Source organism: Procambarus clarkii, chromosome 7 (assembly GCF_040958095.1).
Source record: "Procambarus clarkii isolate CNS0578487 chromosome 7, FALCON_Pclarkii_2.0, whole genome shotgun sequence".
In the NCBI taxonomy this organism is placed as follows: domain Eukaryota; kingdom Metazoa; phylum Arthropoda; class Malacostraca; order Decapoda; family Cambaridae; genus Procambarus; species Procambarus clarkii.
In genome coordinates this window covers 14,477,503-14,496,714 of record NC_091156.1, presented here as the reverse complement: position 1 = coordinate 14,496,714, position 19,212 = coordinate 14,477,503, and the positions used below count along the sequence as shown (strand labels likewise).

Below are 19,212 nucleotides of genomic sequence, written 5' to 3'. Positions count from 1 at the left end.
TGCCTTTGTCTCACTACTTGGGTGGCTTAATCTTCACAAGTCAATCAATTGTAACCACTTGCAATCTGCCTTTGATAATGTTGACAATTGTCAACGAAACGCATCTCTTATCATCTCTTTATCATATCTTAAGTCGTCCGTTTATCAACACTTTTTTTACCTCTCATCGTTTATCCTTTTTGATTCACGTAACTTTCTCTGGTTAACATATGTTAACTAGAGAAAGGAATAGGTAAAACAACAATAAATTGAATACTACAATACATTACAAATTTCAATTCCGTCTCCTCGGATAAAATTACAATACATTATATACAAAATACAACACCTGAGGTAGGCTTCAGCCCCCACAGTTCTCTCGAGGTCAACTCTCGAATGGAACTTTTATGTGTCAGTACATAAGATAACGCACTCTAATGGATGGGTAATTGTGTCATTAATGACAAGATTAAGTCGCGTCTTGAATGAGTACTGATCCATTAGGGACGAATGGTGAGGGGTGCCAGGTGAGGAGTGCCAGGTGAGGGGTGCCAGGTGAGAGGTGCTAGGTGAGGAGTGCCAGGTGAGGAGTGCCAGGTGAGGAGTGCCAGGTGAGGGGTGCCAGATGAGGAGTGCCAAGTGAGGAGTGCCAGGTGAGGAGTGCCAGGTGAGGAGTGCCAGGTGAGGAGTGCCAGGTGAGGGGTGCCAGATGAGGAGTGCCAAGTGAGGAGTGCCAGGTGAGGAGTGCCAGGTGAGGAGTGTCAGGTGAGGGAGACGAGTAGCGAGGAGAGGCAAGTTAGCCATACTAGTGGTAATGAGTGCCAGATGAGAGAGAGATAAATGATGAAGAGTCCAGTGAAAAGTGCCAGACGATTACAATGAGAGGCGAGCAGTGCCACGTGTGTCACTCACAGCCAGCGAACACTTGCCTCTAAGAGCGAATGGGAAGAGTGACAGATCTCTTGTTAACACACGACTCTGATTGGCTGTCGAGAGCAGTTACTGAAGGAACTGTGGTAGTTCGTCCTTTCACGACGTATCATTCGTCTGCTTGAGTCGAGGCAATAGAGAGCAGGCAATACAGGTATATTTTACACGCAGAAACAGTTCGACGTTGGAAGTAACTTAAATTGAACTCTGTTACTTACTATAGTAGTAGTAGTAGTAGTAGTAGTAGTAGTAGTAGTAGTAGTACTACTACTACTTACTCTAACCATTCAATTAAACTAATTTAACGAATCACCATTAAACAATGCCACAGTATTATAATGTGACTGCATGAACTGCCAATAATTCTACGATTTTCTAATCTTTTACGTGTGAATAACTCGTTGATAAACTAATCTGGAAATATTTTTAGCAGCAGCAATTGTTATTTAAATATGATGAATTTTGATTGACACTGATGATTTGTATGTGTTGATAGCTGCTAAGGTGACACTCATCACTCTTCACCGTGATGACAGGGGAGTGTACTGACTACATATTGACAGGGGGAGTGTACTGGCAACATATTGACAGGGGAATGTACTGACTACATATTGACAGGGGAGTGTACTGGTTACATATTGACAGGGGAATGTACTGGCTACATATTGACAGGGGAATGTACAGGTTACATATAGACAGGGGAGTCTACTGGCTCTATATTGACAGGGGAATGTACAGGTTACATATTGACAGGGGAATGTACTGGCTACATATTGACAGGGGAGTGTACTGGCTACATATTGACAGGGGAGTGTACTGGTTACATATTGACAGGGGAATGTACTGGCTACATATTGACAGGGGAATGTACAGGTTACATATAGACAGGGGAGTCTACTGGCTCTATATTGACAGGGGAATGTACAGGTTACATATAGACAGGGGAGTCTACTGGCTCTATATTGACAGGGGAATGTACTGGCTACATATTGACAGGGGAATGTACTGGCTACATATTGACAGGGGAGTGTACTGGCTACATATTGACAGGGGAGTGTACTGGTTACATATTGACAGGGGAATGTACTGGCTACATATTGACAGGGGAATGTACAGGTTACATATTGACAGGGGAATGTACTGGCTACATATTGACAGGGGAATGTACTGGATACATATTGACAGGGGAATGTACTGGCTTCATATTGACAGGGGAGTGTACTGGCTACATATTGACAGGGGAGTGTACTGGCTACATATTGACAGGGGGAGTGTACTGGCTACATATTGACAGGGGAATGTACAGGTTACATATTAACAGGGGAGTGTACTGGCTCTATATTGACAGGGGAATGTACAGGTTACATATTAACAGGGGAATGTACTGGCTCTATATTGACAGGGGAATGTACAGGTTACATATTAACAGGGGAATGTACTGGCTCTATATTGACAGGGGAATGTACAGGTTACATATTAACAGGGGAATGTACTGGCTACATATTGACAGGGGAGTGTACTGGCTACATATTGACAGGGGAGTATATTGATTACATATTGACAGGGGAGTCTACTGGCTCTATATTGACAGGGGAGTCTACTGGCTCTATATTGACAGGGGAGTCTACTGGCTACATATTGACAGGGGAGTATATTGACTACATATTGACAGGGGAGTGTACTGGCTACATATTGACAGGGGAGTGTACTGGCTACATATTGACAGGGGAATGTACTGGCTACATATTGACAGGGGAATGTACTGGCTACATATTGACAGGGGAGTGTACTGGCTACATATTGACAGGGGAATGTACTGGCTACATATTGACAGGGGAATGTACTGGCTACATATTGACAGGGGAATGTACTGGCTACATATTGACAGGGGAGTGTACTGGCTACATATTGACAGGGGAGTGTACTGGCTACATATTGACAGGGGAGTGTACTGGCTACATATTGACAGGGGAGTGTACTGGCTACATATTGACAGGGGAATGTACAGGTTACATATTGACAGGGGAGTGTACTGGCTACATATTGACAGGGGAGTATATTGACTACATATTGACAGGGGAGTCTACTGGCTCTATATTGACAGGGGAGTATATTGACTACATATTGACAGAGGAGTAAACTGGCTACATATTGACAGGGGAGTCTACTGGCTCTATATTGACAGGGGAGTCTACTGGCTACATATTGACAGGGGAGTAAACTGGCTCTATATTGACAGGGGAGTCTACTGGCTCTATATTGACAGGGGAGTCTACTGGCTCTATACTGACAGGGGAGTCTACTGGCTACATATTGACAGGGGAGTCTACTGGCTACATATTGACAGAACTATTAGCCTTCAGTGAGTTAAACTCATCAGAATCACGCCTCATAACATTCATAAAGGCTTAGATGTTCGAAAGTTAGTCATCATTATCTCCCATCAACCCTAGACTACAATCTCGTCAACAACCCCCCCCCCCCAAAAGGGCACTTTAATCACAACACATGCTTTGCTAATTTTGTTCTTCCCTCTCTTTAGTCCATAATTATCTCATGACCTTTGATATCTAATATTTTTCATTCAGTCTCTTCCTTTCGCACACACACACACCCCCTGTGCTGTTCTTCCACGTCAACAGCCTCAGGAAACGTGGGTTGACGTGCTCTATCATCAACTCATTTACCATTCATGTTTGTTATCCTGTGGCTTTTCTGCACTGGCGTCCCACATCTGATATCGCCCACACTATCATTTACTGGGAATTACTACTGGGCTTGTGGGTCCACCTGCCACACACACACACATATACACACAAGCGATCAGGGTGCCTTTGTCTTGTTCCACTTTTCCTGTGACTGAAGGGTCCTCTCATCTTCTTTTCCCTTTCTCTGGGAATGGAAAGACTCTTTCATCTTCTCCCTCTTCTTGCTTTTCCTGGGAATGGGAGGACCCTTTCATCTTTCCCTCCTACCCCCTATCTGCTCGTAGATAGCGATTTTCTTTCCTCTTCTGCCCTCTCTCTCTCTCTCTCTATGCATGGAAGGGTTCTGTCATCTTCCATCTCTTTCTCTGGGAACGGAAGAACCCTTTCATCTTATCCCCACCCACCCCTCTCTCTCTTTGTTTACAGATTGAAGGACTCTTTCTTCTTTCCCGCCCTCTTTATAAGGAACGGAAGAACCTCTCCACTTCTTTCGCCGCATTCTATAAACTCAAGGGTCCTCTTCTCTTCCCTTTCTTGGTCCTCGACACGATCGAACTGACAATCATGTTTTGCTTTAAGGAATTACAAGCATATATAATTCTTACATTACAGAAGGTTTGTTCCCAGTAATGTAAGTATATTAAGGGAATTGTAAATAATAAAGATCTGAGATTAAAATGTGAATTAATGATGAATTTTGTTCATAGGATTTCATACATGGCATTTAATAATCATGTAGTGGTAGGCATCCTTCAGTCTCGGGAGACTATGGAGCAGCGCTCTGGTTGCTCTCCAGGGCGCAAAGCCTGGGTTGGTTGATATGGAGGAGAAGCTGTTACCCATGCAGCAAGTCCCCCCCTCCTCTCCACGCTGCTGAAACTATCCAATAGAAAGGCAAATGCCAATACACATGGTTCCAGCACCGTCGCAGGAGCTGCCAGGAAGAGGTCGACGTCAACAACGAACTGCGTTAGGGGCTCCAACTCCGGATTTTTCCTCGAGGTTGACTCCTGAAGCCTTACCCAAAAGAAGTTTTTTTTTTTTTTTTTTTTTTATTATTTTCTACCACAGACGTGGCCACACATTTACAATGCTAACCAGCATATATACATTTTCTTCTGTCCTCCATGGACAGGGTTAGAGATGTGTTAAACATATAGTTCAAGGGTTTATTGAACAATCAACCACAGAAGGTGATTCGGTGCTTTTAAAATGCTAAGCTAACCTACATACGTAAATACATAGATACACAGATTTACATCTGCCCTACATAAAGTGTTAGATGTGTCTTCCAAAAGAAGGGACACAAAAGAAGGGACCCAAAAGAAGGGACCCAAAAGAAGGGACCCAAAAGAAGGGACCCAAAAGAAGGGACCCAAAAGAAGGGACCCAAAAGAAGGGACCCAAAAGAAGGGACCCAAAAGAAGGGACCCAAAAGAAGGGACCCAAAAGAAGGGACCCAAAAGAAGGGACCCAAAAGAAGGGTATGGCCGCACGGCAGCGTAGGTTTAGATTCCGGGTTTTCTTTCCCCAAGATGGGCTGCCTTCCCAGGCTAACGAGTCCCATCTACCCGGAGCAGCTGGTTATAAGGCGCCAGAGGCACGTCCTCGCCCCTTCTCCTGTCAGTAAAAGCAGTTCCGCCGGACTTAAAGATTAAGCCACTCGTGCAGGCTTGGAGTTGGACTTGGTTGTCAGAGACTATTTGAGCCGTACGGGAGTTGTTTATAGGTCATCGGAGCTCGTTCCCCATTACCAACCCATATTATATATATATATATATATATATATATATATATATATATATATATATATATATATATATATATATATATATATATATATATATATATCGTTTTGAGAACAATTGAATGTTGTAATTATATGTAATTAGATCAGAAAACTGATGTACTTAGCTATTAGTCTGGGTTATTCAGTCCTATCTCTGACTTACTCGGTCACAAATCTGAATCACTTAGTCCCAAGTTTGACTTAGTCAGAAGTCTGCCTCCATCACTGATACGCCTCAAGAATAACCCACAATACCTCCCGTGTGGACGGCAGAGCCCAAAAAGAGGATTTCCAAAAGTATAATTTATGCCCCCAAGTAAGTAGATTTATAGTCCAACCCGTGCTTGTCTGGCGTGATAATCCCCGGCAGTAATTTGTAGAGAGGACGCTGCGAAGATTAACCCAGCAGTATCAGGCCGTCCTCTTTGACCTTAGACGGAGGCGCTGGTGTTGACCTGTAGCCAGCAGTGTCAGGCTGTCCTGCTTGACGTCAGACGTAGGCGCTGGTGTTGACCTGTAGCCAGCAGTGTCAGGCTGTCCTGCTTGACGTCAGACGCAGGCGCTGGTCTTGACCTGTAGCCAGCAGTGCCAGGCTGTCCTGCTTGACGTCAGACGTAGGCGCTGGTGTTGACCTGTAGTCAGCAGTGCCAGGCCGTCCTGTTTGACGTCAGACGTAGGCGCTGGTGTTGACCTGTAGCCAGCAGTGCCAGGCCGTCCTGTTTGACCTTAGACCCAGGCAATGTTGTTGACATGAAGCCAGCAGTGTCAGGCCGTCCGGCTTGACCTCAGACGTAGGCGCTGGTGTTGACATGAAGCCAGCAGTGTCAGGCCGTCCGGCTTGACCTCAGACGTAGGCGCTGTTATTGACCTAAAGCTTTAGCTTGTAAGGATGTCTTCATTGTTGTTACGGTATGAAAGTGTTGAGTGTTTATCCCCGGGCTAAGGAAAGGAACTGAGATCAAGGGGGTTTATCTATGTTGATCTGTCCGGTGACCTCTCCAAGCTGTCCAACCATTTCCGATATACAACAAATCACTCACCACAGACAAGGGGTAAAGGGTGGTGGGAGGGAGGAACACACTAGGGGTAAGGGAGCCGGTCGGCCGAGCGGACAGCACACTGGACATGTGATCCTGTGGTCCTGGGTTCGATCCCAGGCGCCGGCAAGAAACAATGGGCAGAGTTTCTTTCACCCTATGCCCTTGATACCTAGCAGTAAAATAGGTACCTGGGTGTTAGCTGTCACGGGCTGCTTCCTGGGGGTGGAAGTCTGGTCGAGGACCGGGCTGCGGGGACAATAAAGCCCCGAAATCATCTCAAGATAACCTCAAGGGTGGGGGTGGCAAGGAGTGGCCCAGTAAGAGAAGTGGCCTCTCAATTAGCCTTGTGTTTAGCCTCGTCTAGAAGCAAGCAGTAACTATACTACGATCGAGGGTTTCCATCCACACTGTCAACAAGAGACACAGTAGGCAATCCGTCGTGTTTACGCTTCCTGTTCTCATTCACGATAAAGATTCATCTTAAACTAACAGCGGGACGCAGCGAGGCGGTGGGGTTTGTTTCAACAAAAGTAACGAATCAGGTGGAATGCCAAAGTGGTGGTCTCGATACACACTGAGGCATATAAAGGAAGACAGGCCTTCCCATGTTGTAACTATACATCCCTAAGAATGTGGTTGGATGGGATATCTCTCTGGTGGTGATTCGATTGCATGTAGAAATTAAATCCTATAATAACTCCTGGTTGTAATTCTTTTGACCGTGTTGTGGCACAGTCGATTAAGGCACGTTCTAAATCCTATAATGTCAGTTCCTTCGAAGAATTATAAAAAAATCGACATACAAGCAAGTCATCACCAGAGACATCTTGATCAACAACACTGAAATAATCAAAACATGTAACGACAATAAAAGATTAGACAGCGGCGAAGCGCTTCGCATTAAGTCATCTCAATCAACTGTTAACAGCGAGCTCATTCATGTACATTCTACCATCCTGAAGAACAAGAATGAATATCCAGCACACACCGCTCCAGCCAACTGAAGAACATAAGAATTTAAAAAAACCCAGCAGAAGAAGAATCAGCAGAAGAAGAATCAGCAGAAGGAGAACCAGCAGAAGAAGAATCAGCAGAAGGAGAACCAGCAGAAGAAGAATCAGCAGAAGAAGAATCAGCAGAAGAAGAACCAGCAGAAGAAGAATCAGCAGAAGAAGAACCAGCAGAAGAAGAACCAGCAGAAGCAGAACCAGCAGAAACGCATATGGAACCATGCGTTTCAACCTTCCTGTTAATGCACGCGTTTGCTGCAGCTAAACTACATCCACCTCATTCACCTCAGCCTTTTAGAATGTTGAATGGATCAACAAAACGTCTTTTTGCGTCAAGCTTTAATAAAGGTGTAACATTATCATTGGAGAGGTAACTACAAACTTACTTCTGAAGTAAAGAATGATCATAATATTATACATATATATATATATATATATATATATATATATATATATACTTACAAGATTCGTCCTAGATTCATTCATTTTGTCATATTCAATAATATATATCGATGAGAAAGAAAGCTCCCAATTTACCTATACTGTAAGAGAGGAAGTCTTATAGAGACGCTTGGAGCTTGACTCACCCAAAATGGAAGGAGGGAATGGTCTGAGGCACGGGATGAACATAGGTCGGTTGGGGGTCGCCAGCAGAATTCTAAAGGGAACAACGGCCAGGGACTCACATTCAGACCCCTCAAACAGACATCTATTTTTGGCATGCCCGCCAGCTACTCAGCTAAATACTTCCAAAACAATGTCTTTTCTTATAGAAATATACGCAACGCGGGGACACTAAAGCCCCGAAATCATTTTAATATAACCTCAAGATAACTATTCACTGATCTAGGGAAATTGAACATAAATTTAATGCTGTTCATAATTTGCTTGTATTGGCATAAAACATAAGATCCTGTCACATCTTAAAGGGTTCTCAAGCCACGCTCCTTTGTCAGAGTATAGGAGGCAGCGAGGCTTAATTTTGCTATTGGTATTTTGGTATATTTATTTTGGTATTTTATAAGTGAGAGAGACCGAAAGACAGAGACAAAGAAATACACAAAGAGACAGCGTGAGACAGAAAGTAAATAGATTGGATAGATAGATGGATGAATAGATGAGTAGATGGACGGATAGCTGGACTGATAGATGGATCGATGGATAGGTAAATGGGCAGATGAGAGACAAATAGACCCAGGCATCGCCGGGTATCTCCCCATAGTACATTAGCTCAGTCGATTAAGGCACGTCTGTTATCCTCGTGGACGTAGGTTCGAACCCTCGTCACGGCCCTTGTGGATTTGTTCATTTGATGCATCACGCTACTATAATTTCTGTGTGTAATGAAGTAAAGGCGAAGAGGTAGAACAGCTTATTGACAGAGCTCGGGTGTATGAGGGAAATTGTGTAAAACCCTGGTTTGTGTCTCGGAAAGGCTGCAGGATCCATGGTAGGTCAAGTTGATTTCCTGGTTGCAATTCTTATCCATGTCGTAGCACAGTTGATTAAGGCGCGTCTTGGATGCTCTCGGACGTAGGTTCGAACCCTCGTCACGGCCCTTGTGGACTTGTTCATTTGATGCATCACGCTACTTTGATTTCTTTGTGCAACAGAATCAATATTCTTAAACTCTTCATCTAAGAATTCTGGACTAACAACCAGAAGAGCTCTTAGATACTTAGTGGAAAAAATTGATTGTTTCACATTGTATCTATGCCCTCAGAAATAATTTATCTTATGTGCATTATTTCTCAGGGCATAGGTACAATGTGAAACTATTAATCTTTTCCTCGAAGCACGAAGGGTATGTGTGAGATTTTTTTAGTTCAGATATGAAGGGAAGGCAGAGCACAGTGGTACTAGTGATGCAGACAGCTTTGAGATGAAAGAAATTTTGTTTAGCTTTCGAATAGAAACAATTGATAAAATGTAGAGGGTACCCAAGGCGAGAGAAAGATTTGTAAATCAAAGAAATTTCAGAATCGAGAAACTGAAGATCACTGAGGCGTAGAGCGCGTAGGAAGAGACACGTGAGGACACTTTTCTTAACAGAAGGAGGAGGAGGAGGAGAAGGAGGGTAGGATAAGAAATGAATGTACACACCACTATGCATGGGTCTGCGGTAGACAGAGAAAGTGAATGTACCAGACACAGAGCGGGGATCGCCAAGAAAAGGAAGTTGGGAATTAGATTCCCATTCAACTTTGAAATTAATAGAAGGAGCCAGATTGTTAAGAGAGGAGAGGAAAGGATGGAAAAAATTAAGATAATGAGGTCATAGAACAAAATTGTCATCAACATAGAGAAGTCAGCGAGAGGGACGAGCATCAACAGTGGGAAGAAGAAGAAGACATCTTCAAGAGGAAACTAGATTTATTCCTTCAAGGAGTGCCGGAACAACCGGGCTGTGGTGGGTATATGGGCCTGCGGGCCGCTCCAAGCAACAGCCTGGTGGACGAAGCTCTCACAAGTCAAGCCTGGCCTCGGGCCGGGCTTGGGGAGTAGAAGAACTCCCAGAACCCCATCAACCAGGTATCAACCAGGGTCTTGAAGTACTCCATACAGAGAGTTGCAAGAACAGGGAGATAATACAAACACAACAAGGAAAGAGATAATAAAAGATATATACAAAAGATAAAAATACATATGCAGGCGATGAGTCACAATAACGTGGCTGAAGTATGTTGACCAGACCACACACTAGAAATTGAAGGGACGACGACGTTTCGGTCCGTCCTGGACCATTCTCAAGTCGATTGAATGGACTTGAGAATGGTCCAGGACGGACCGAAACGTCGTCGTCCCTTCAATTTCTAGTGTGTGGTCTGGTCAATAAAAATACATTAAAGAATTGGCGTTTGGTACTCAACTAGAAAACTAATTACCAAAGTTTAAGCCGACATAAACTAAATATGTATGGAAAAACGCTAGTAATATTGAAGGTAGAGTATTTAAATAAAATTCTTATTTTTGATGGCTGTCAGGAAAACCGTGAAACTTCAAAAATGAAGGACGAAACGAGGGCATCAAAATGTCTTACATGAATCGAGAGAAAATTACGAAGGAAAGGTAACATTACGAGACGAATCATCGCCAATTTTTATTACCCACTTAGGGTGAATTATGTATAATGGAGCGTCAATATTCACACTTAAGGCGTGAAGGATGAAGATTGGATATGGAGTGTGAACGAGAGCTTGGTGCCACCCAGAGCCAAAATTATGAGGTTTGCTCAATTTTTGATAAACGTTTCGCGCGGGGGAAGACCATCTTTTGTGTAATCTATCGCAGCCTTTTCTCAGTTTGATGCTTCAGGCTGGTTGTAATGACTCCCTGAGGACCAGGTGGAGAGAGGCTGACGACCTCCTGAGGATCAGTTAAAGAAGACTGAAGCCTCCTTGAGGATCAACTGTAGAAGATTGAAGCCTCCTTGAGGATCAACTGTAGAAGACTGAAGCCTCCTTGAGGATCAACTGTAGAAGACTGAAGCCTCCTTGAGGATCAACTGAAGAAGACTGAAGCCTCCTTGAGGATCAACTGAAGAAGACTGAAGCCTCCTTGAGGATCAACTGAAGAAGACTGAAGCCTCCTTGAGGATCAACTGTAGAAGACTGAAGCCTCCTTGAGGATCAACTGTAGAAGACTGAAGCCTCCTTGAGGATCAACTGAAGAAGACTGAAGCCTCCTTGAGGATCAACTGAAGAAGACTGAAGCCTCCTTGAGGATCTACTGTAGAAGACTGAAGCCTCCTTGAGGATCAACTGTAGAAGACTGAAGCCTCCTTGAGGATCAACTGTAGAAGACTGAAGCCTCCTTGAGGATCAGTTAAACACTGAAGCCTCCTTGAGGATCAGTTAAAGAAGGTAAAAAAACCTCCCTGATGACCAATTGAAGGAAACTGAAGCCTCACTGAGGATCAGCTGAAAAAACACTAAAGCCAGTATAAGGACCAATGCAGTCTCTTAAAAAAATTATATCAGCATTTGGGGATTACAAAACATTTTCTAACTGGAGTAAGATAAACGAGGTGTCACCCCTCCCACAAATCTGAAAATGAAGAACCAACGATTTTCGGTCCATCCAGGCCATGGATAATGGTCCAGGATGGACCGAAACGTTGTCGGTTCTTCATTTTCAGATTTGTGAGTTGAGTATCAACTATTCAGCCACATTATTGTGACTCGTCATCAGCATAAATGAAGTCACAGCGGAAGGAGAGATGCTGTTCTAAGAGCCGTGAAAACATGTTCTTCATCTCCTCTATGTCCCTTCCTGTGATGTGTTACAAGCTTCTTTTGAAGATCTTAGATCTAGCGAGCGTCTGAGTCAACTTAGCCATTACCATTCGTCATGAGAACGACAAACAACGACATTTTCGCTCTCAACTTACATAAAAAACTAAAAGTTAAAAACACGATTATTCATACAAATATTACCGATAAATTAAACGTATTTAGACTCGTGTTCATGCGGGAACATTTACAAGTAAATAAAATATCATACATGCGGATGATCGGAATAAGACAGAAGGGTATGATTATGATCAGCGTACAAATATCAGAATAAGAAAACTCTCTCTCTCTCTCTCTCTCTCTCTCTCTCTCTCTCTCTCTCTCTCTCTCTCTCTCTCTCTCTCTCTCTCTCTCTCTCTCTCTCTCTCTCTCTCTCTCTCACGTGTTTACTGTAATATAAGAGACTAATACTGCTGTAATGTCTAGAGGAGCGCCGCTTACCCACAGAGGAGTTTAACATAGCGGCCATTGTCGTGAAACACTGCTTTCTTCTCGCAATTGTTGTGGAAGCAATTTCTGGTCTTGCATTGCTAGAAATCTTTGTCCTGTTGCATGCTGATTTTACCGTGTGAATATATAAGAACCATCTCATTTCCCTGAGCGGCTCATAGCAGTCGCCGCCCTCTCGTCTCTTGGAAAACCACATTTCCCACACTTAGCATATATCTGACGCCCGTCCTTTGCTCACCGGGGCCTTGGCTGTGATGTGCTGCTCCTCAGGCGATGGGCCCTGGATTCATGTTTGCTGCGCTTTCCAGCTCGTACTTTTCGGCAACTGGAATTTTTTAGGATTTGGGAGCAGATACAGTACCAAGACTGTCACCGTTGACACATAAACCGGGCAACATCAGTAGCATGACCGCATCTGGCGAACATTTATGTAGCATTCAGGAGCATGGAGAAGAAAGCTCTTTGAGAACGTTGTGCACTATCTGTGTTAAATCATTACTGGAATATGTAGTCACGTTATGGAATTTCTCCCTAAAAAAAACTCGTCGAAAATAAAGTTCAGAGGCTTTCCGTAGGCCTAATAAAATAAATATGATTGAACTCTGCGGGCAGATCTATGAGCAGAGGCCAAGGACTCACGAACTCATATAGCTCTCGAAGAGAGAAAAAGTCGACAAGTTATCAACTTGCAGGATTTTTAGAGACAAGGAGAAATTGATCATGAGTAAACGGTTTAACATAACAGTTGTAGGGCGAGAAGACATGGATGGAAAAATGGGTGGACATGGATGGAAACCAAGAGGCCCAGACGGACCTTAAGGACGGAGTGGAACACATGCTCTGTGCCCGAGTACTGACCAAGTTAAACGTACTGGAAAGAAAAAGTTGAGCAAAGAGGGTCAGAAGGTTAAGGAAATAAATGAGTAGCAGCTAAAAGATGGGGTTCAGGAGCCGAAGCTCGTTCAGACATACACACACGCACACACATCCATACATAAACACACATGACATATGCACACACAAATTTACCGAATGCAATTATTTTTATAATATTTGGTGACTGCGACGACAGAACCTTCTCTTGACTATAGATTAGGAATAAAAGGTGTCTTGGACTGTAGGCATCTCAGCTTATGGTGAAGTGTGTTTGGAGACATGTGGAGTGTATTGATGACAGGTAAAGTGTACTTGAAGTCATTTGGAGTGTATTGATGCCAAGTAAAGTGTGCTTGCAGTCATGTGGAGTGTGTTGATGACAGGTAAAGTGTGTTTGGAGACATGTGGAGTGTGTTGATGACAGGTAAAGTGTGTTTGGAGTCATGCTGAGTGTGTTGATGACAGGTAAAGTGTGTTTGGAGACATGTGGAGTGTGTTGATGACAGGTAAAGTGTGTTTGGAGTCATGCTGAGTGTGTTGATGACAGGTAAGGTGTGTTTGGAGACATGTGGAGTTTGTATACACTTTTGCTCTAAATTGTCTTACGAGTCTCAATTGGCGCAGACCTTTGTTATCTTGGATGTTAGGGTAAAGGTCATCTCTCCTTAACAGGGAACCTTTTGGTTGGGTTCTAACTCTAGAACACCTCCTGCAGGGATCACCTTACCCTAGCATCGTTTTCCCAAATCTCCTTCCCTCTTTGGTCACCCTGCTACCCACATTTACCCCACAGTAACCTCCCACTGCGGGAGCTTCCCTTACACCGCCTGCCTCACTAACTTAATAACTTGGGATGCAATCTATGCAAATGAGGTTAAAGTAACTTTGAACATAACTTTGGACTGGCGAGGTGTATACATACAGATATAGCATTTAGGAATGCAGGAATGTATTCTTAGTACTTAGTACGTGTGTGTGTGTGTGTGTGTGTGTGTGTGTGTGTGTGTGTGTGTGTGTGTGTGTGTGTGTGTGTGTGTGTGTGTGTGTGTGTGTGTGTGTGTCAGTGTGTGTGTGTTTTAGGGACGCACATGTAGGGGCGTGTAGAGGAAACGTCGAGTGTGTTCAAGACATCTTAAGTGTGCTGGGAATAATGCCTCCAACTCACTTTTCAATTTTACGTACAAAAAGAGACACGAAAACATCTAAAAAGATCTAGATTTTCCAGATATTCACTGGAAAATATACATTTATATTAGTATATACATATATACTAATATAAAAAAATATATGTATTTTACAAATTACTATTCCTCCAGCACAGTTTATGAAAATATAAATAGTGATATTGAAATTTAATGAAATGATGATTAATAATGCTACTAATCTTGATATTTCTACATTAAGGAAAATCGATTATTAATTCCAGTCATAAGACTCGCATTATCTGTTCCTATTTCAACAAACATCACTAAGTCCCACTTTCTACTCAATAATAACACTTCAGTTTTCTCTACATAACTCTCAGCATCACATCTTCCAAGCAGAACCAGTCCAAAATACTTGGAGACAACTTTATAATGATTTATGTTATAGTAAATAATGGACACTTCTAATAATTTTTTTTAAATAAAATGACATTAGACTTATCTAACAACAAACCGTATATAATACATATATCATTAATCAGTTCCTGCTCCAAATGGCTACAGAAAACATACTCTATGATATTACTGCACTCTGTGCCATGCATCTTCAAATGAGACAATTTTTTCTGTCATCAACATTGTTCTTGCACAGATCAAGTAGACAGTGGCAATTCCTTAGAGCAGAGTGGCAACATAGAGCAGAGTGACAACATAGAGCAGAGTGGCAACATAAATGCGTGGCAACTGCTCCTTCCAGCTTGGGTGGTTTATGTTGAGCAGGTGTGAACATTGAAGTAAGAGTTGTATAGGTCTTTAAAGGACTTGCTGTAATACCTTCCTTAGACAGCGTGAGTTTTCAAGTCTTGGAATTTTCCTTTTAACTCTGTTGTGCAGTACTTAATGTGTGGTCTTGAATCTTTGCCCCTGAAACAACCATTTATCTAATCCACTTCTAAATTAAAAGTGTATTGGATAAATATTTTATATTTAAATATAAAACTACTTTTATCTGAATTTTTGATCGTACTGCTAAACGTTTGGCGTTTTTGTCTCGTAAAGGGTTATAAATGTTAAATATATTAGTAATATCCAATACGATAAGCTATGACAACAAAGAACTATTATCAGTTTATGTAGAAAAGATCTCACTGTATGTCATTACTTAAAAACTTTCACTGTTGCACAGACACCACTGAGTTACCGGTTCTACTGACAAAGGCCAGATTCACGAAGCAGTTACGCAAGCACTTACGAACCTGTACATCTTTTCTCAATCTCTGGCGGCTGTGTTTACAATTATTAAACAGTTAATGAGCTCCGAAGCACCAGGAGGCTGTTTATAACAATAACAACAGTTGATTGGGAAGTTTTCATGCTTGTGAATTGGTTAATAAGCGCAACCATAGCCGTCGAAGATTGAGGAAAGATGTGCACGTTCGTAAGTACTTGCGTAACTGCTTCGGGAATCTGGCCCAAGTCCTTTACTACTCGTGTGTACTGTGTCAGTGTGCAGTGAAGACACTTGCTTTATACGGTGAAAACAAATCAACCAGTGACACCAAAACAAAAAGAGATAAACATAAGACGTTGTTGTTAATGTTGTTGTTGTTAAAGATTATGTTGTTGTTGTTAAAGATTCGCTACCAGGAACAAAGTTCCAAGTAGCACGGGCTATGGTGAGCCCGTAGTGTAACATAAGACAGCTCGCTCGAAGCCTTAATTGCAACTCTGTTCTGGCACAAATTTGGAAAAATCGTCAAAAAATTTCCAAGATTCAATTAAAACCCTCTAAATTTACATCTGTCTAAATAGCATTTTCAGACATCCAGAGGTAATTAAAATAATCAAGATCTAGTCACTTACATTTACATCTAGATGTAACTCTAAATGTAAATCTAAATGCTGACCTAGATGTAAATCAAGATGTAAATCAAGATGTAAATCTAGATGTAGATCTAGATTTACAATCCAGACATCTACATGCAAAATCCAGACATCTAGATGCAAAACATCCATTTTGACAACACTGGCTGGGAACACGTGGAGTGTGTTTACACACTTGTGGGGGCACTTGGATTGGGGGACACTTGAGTGTGTGTTGAGGAAATTTGGAGTGTGTTTAGACACTTAGAGTGCGTTGGGAACACCTAAAACGTTACACTTTTTGATCACGTAATATTAGTCCAATATAATCCATAACAAATTGAGAACATGAGCTATATTAATTATATTTCTCGTGAACGTGTTAACAAAATATTAATGTGTTCAGGAATTTATGAGTTGTGGAAACACTATGCAAGCTACTCGTGAGGTTGAATGTTGAAAATATTGCAATGTTCCTGCTGAATGTTGGCTGGTTGTACCTACCTGGCGAAGGTGAGAGTGAGAGAAGAAGGGAGAGAAGAGAGAGGAAGGGTTAGGGAGGGAGGGAGAGAGGGAAAGAGCGATGGATACAGAGAGGGCAGGAACCACAGGAAAACTTTCCGGCCTAGCTTAGGGCCCACCGCAACGGGAACCAAGCGATGAAATACATCTTAGACCCACTCTTCTTCTTCTTCCCTCTCTCTCGGCTGGAAAAATGGCGGGTGGGGGGTCATGGTGAGGGGTGTCGGGGGTCGTAGGAGGGAGGTTGGCTGGTGATGGGGAGTCATTAATCAGGGCAACAACGCGCCTCACATTGACGGTGTTCGCAGCCCGACACCATCAGTCTTGGCCAAGTTTCACAGGCAGCTTCCCCGCCTGGATCCATCACAAGATAAATCTGTGAGGAAGTAAAGACTTTTACAAACCACGTAAACGCTGATAGACAGAATGTTCGAAACGTGTTGAATCACATTCAGAAGACATTCAGAAGCTAGATATTTATATATGTATATATATATATATATATATATATATATATATATATATATATATATATATATATATATATATATATATATCTTGTGACGGTAACGCGTTGGTGTTCGGCTGTTTAAGGCTAGGGGTATGGCCTCGTCACATAGTTATAAAAAAAAATAGAAAAAACTGGAACTTCGTCTGTGGTAAGGTAAGGAGAAGACACACAAAACACAAGTAAACTTTAACAATGAAATTTTAATTACGTTAAATAAATCAAAACATGAAAAAAATGGACAAACAAATTCTTATAACAAAATCAATCAATCAAAATAATAAGAATACTTAAATGACACAATGAAAAGTTACGTTAAGATAAAATAACAAGAAGTGCAACACAAAATAAAGGGAAGGTGCTGGAATATTGGCTTTAAGCTACCACCTCTCTCAGTACACGCTAACGTCTAGCCGGGAGGAGTGGTAACCACGAAAGCACTGAACATTCTGAGGTCTGAGGTCGTGGCGACCCCAGACATCAAGTAGTATGGGGGGGGGCGAGTGCAGGTGCAGCCAGACCGGCGACCAATCAGCGGAGCCGGTAGCGATCAACAGGTAGTTTGGCGGTTTGAGTCCGAACAGGTGTGTGGCTGCAACGTTTTGCGCTCTGGCAAACCTTGCTGGTGTTGTTGTCGTTGTTGGACATTTCTTCCATAGTAGTTTTATATAATTTCAACGACGTAATTGGGGAGGGAAGAGCAGGCTCAATCTCTTGAAGGAGATTATCGTCACAATATATATATATATATATATATATATATATATATATATATATATATATATATATATATATATATATATATATATATATATATATATATATATATATATATTATGACATTATATCGCAATATACCGCGTCTCTTAAACTTAAAATGGTTTAAAAACGCTCTTGTATTGGCAAAAATACATGCAATGATATGTTAATATATTGCTAAGGTGTCCTGCAGCCGGTTCTGGAGATGAATGATGAGGAAGATGGAACAGAGCATCGCGCGCACCGCTCCTTCCAGCATCCCATGCTCTCCTTGCTTCATCTGAAGTGATCACTCAAGGTGAGGGATATCACAGAGCATCTCTCCCAGCATCCCTTCAAGCACCCACAGCTCTCCTTGCTTCATCTGGAGTGATCGGTCAAAATCTTGTGAATAACTGAAGCAGTGTCCTCCCTTCCGTCTCTCGCTTCAGTCATAAATTTTGAATAGAATTTAATGTAAAAAATTCATACGCTGTTTATTAGAGTCCCGTTTCTTATGTGATTTACATGTTGCATATTTACATTTAACCTGACTTGCCTGTCAGGTTAAATGTAAATATTTTTGTCAAGTCTCTTGTCAGAGTGAGAGTGTCAGGGCTTTGACCTGTCTTATGGCTTCATCCTCCAGGAGGTTCACTTAATGGTTTTTTAACAAATATAGAACTAAAAGATGAAATGAATTAATTAATATTTGTCAACAGAATCTTTAGTAAAACCCTTTCACGCTGGAGAAAATATCCTTCTTTCCTGAACGATAAGCCCACTGGTCATTTGTGAATCAGGATTTATATCTTTTTGTTTGAAAACCAAGAAAAATGTCGCAATGATTTTTTTTTCCTCGTGTGATTTCCATGGAGCAAAATTATCCGGCATTTGCTCAATCTGTACAAAGGGTGTCCACAGAGATCTTTTTCACTTAATAACTCAGATTTACTTGGTTGTGATGTCTAGCAAGACGTTACTTACGTTCGTTTGTGACTCGTAAAATAATCAATTCTAGATAAGCAAAGTTTTCAAGTCACAGTTGATGTAATCGACTGTGACTTGATTATTTTTTTTTTTTTAATTTTGTTTGTAATGTTATTTTAACATTATTTATTTAACTATATTTATTTTTTGGTAGTTATTTTATTCGTTATTTTTATTCGTAACACAGTTATTTTTAGATTGAAAGCGAAGACGTTCATTTAGCTTGTTGGTGGTGTGTGTCAGCATGACTAGGGAGCCAGCTAGCTGTCACGGCCACACCTATATGTCCTTGACTCTAAGGGCCTGTGGCTGTGATTGTCAGCGCCTAGCTGTGATTGTCAGCGCTTGGCTGTGATTGTCAGCGCTTGGCTG

At 42.0% G+C, this 19,212-nt stretch overlaps 1 protein-coding gene across 1 annotated transcript; it reads left to right on the top strand.

Moving 5' to 3' along the window:
• Positions 1–4,899: 4,899 nt before the first annotated feature.
• Positions 4,900–7,830, top strand: LOC123748435 (trans-Golgi network integral membrane protein 2-like). Its single transcript, XM_069314809.1, has 2 exons — positions 4,900–5,101; positions 7,478–7,830. Exons 1-2 carry the CDS (start codon positions 4,900–4,902, stop codon positions 7,828–7,830), a joined length of 555 nt encoding a protein of 184 aa, XP_069170910.1.
• The last annotated feature ends 11,382 nt before the right edge of the window (positions 7,831–19,212 follow it).

Excerpts from the sequence above, each read along its gene's own strand:
- LOC123748435 (XM_069314809.1), top strand. The coding sequence starts at position 4,900 with ATGTGTCTTCCAAAAGAAGGGACACAAAAGAAGGGACCCAAAAGAAGG. Across the intron at positions 5,102-7,477 it reads AGAAGGGACCCAAAAGAAGG|CAGAAGAAGAATCAGCAGAA; the intron begins GTATGGCCGCAC and ends AAAAAAACCCAG.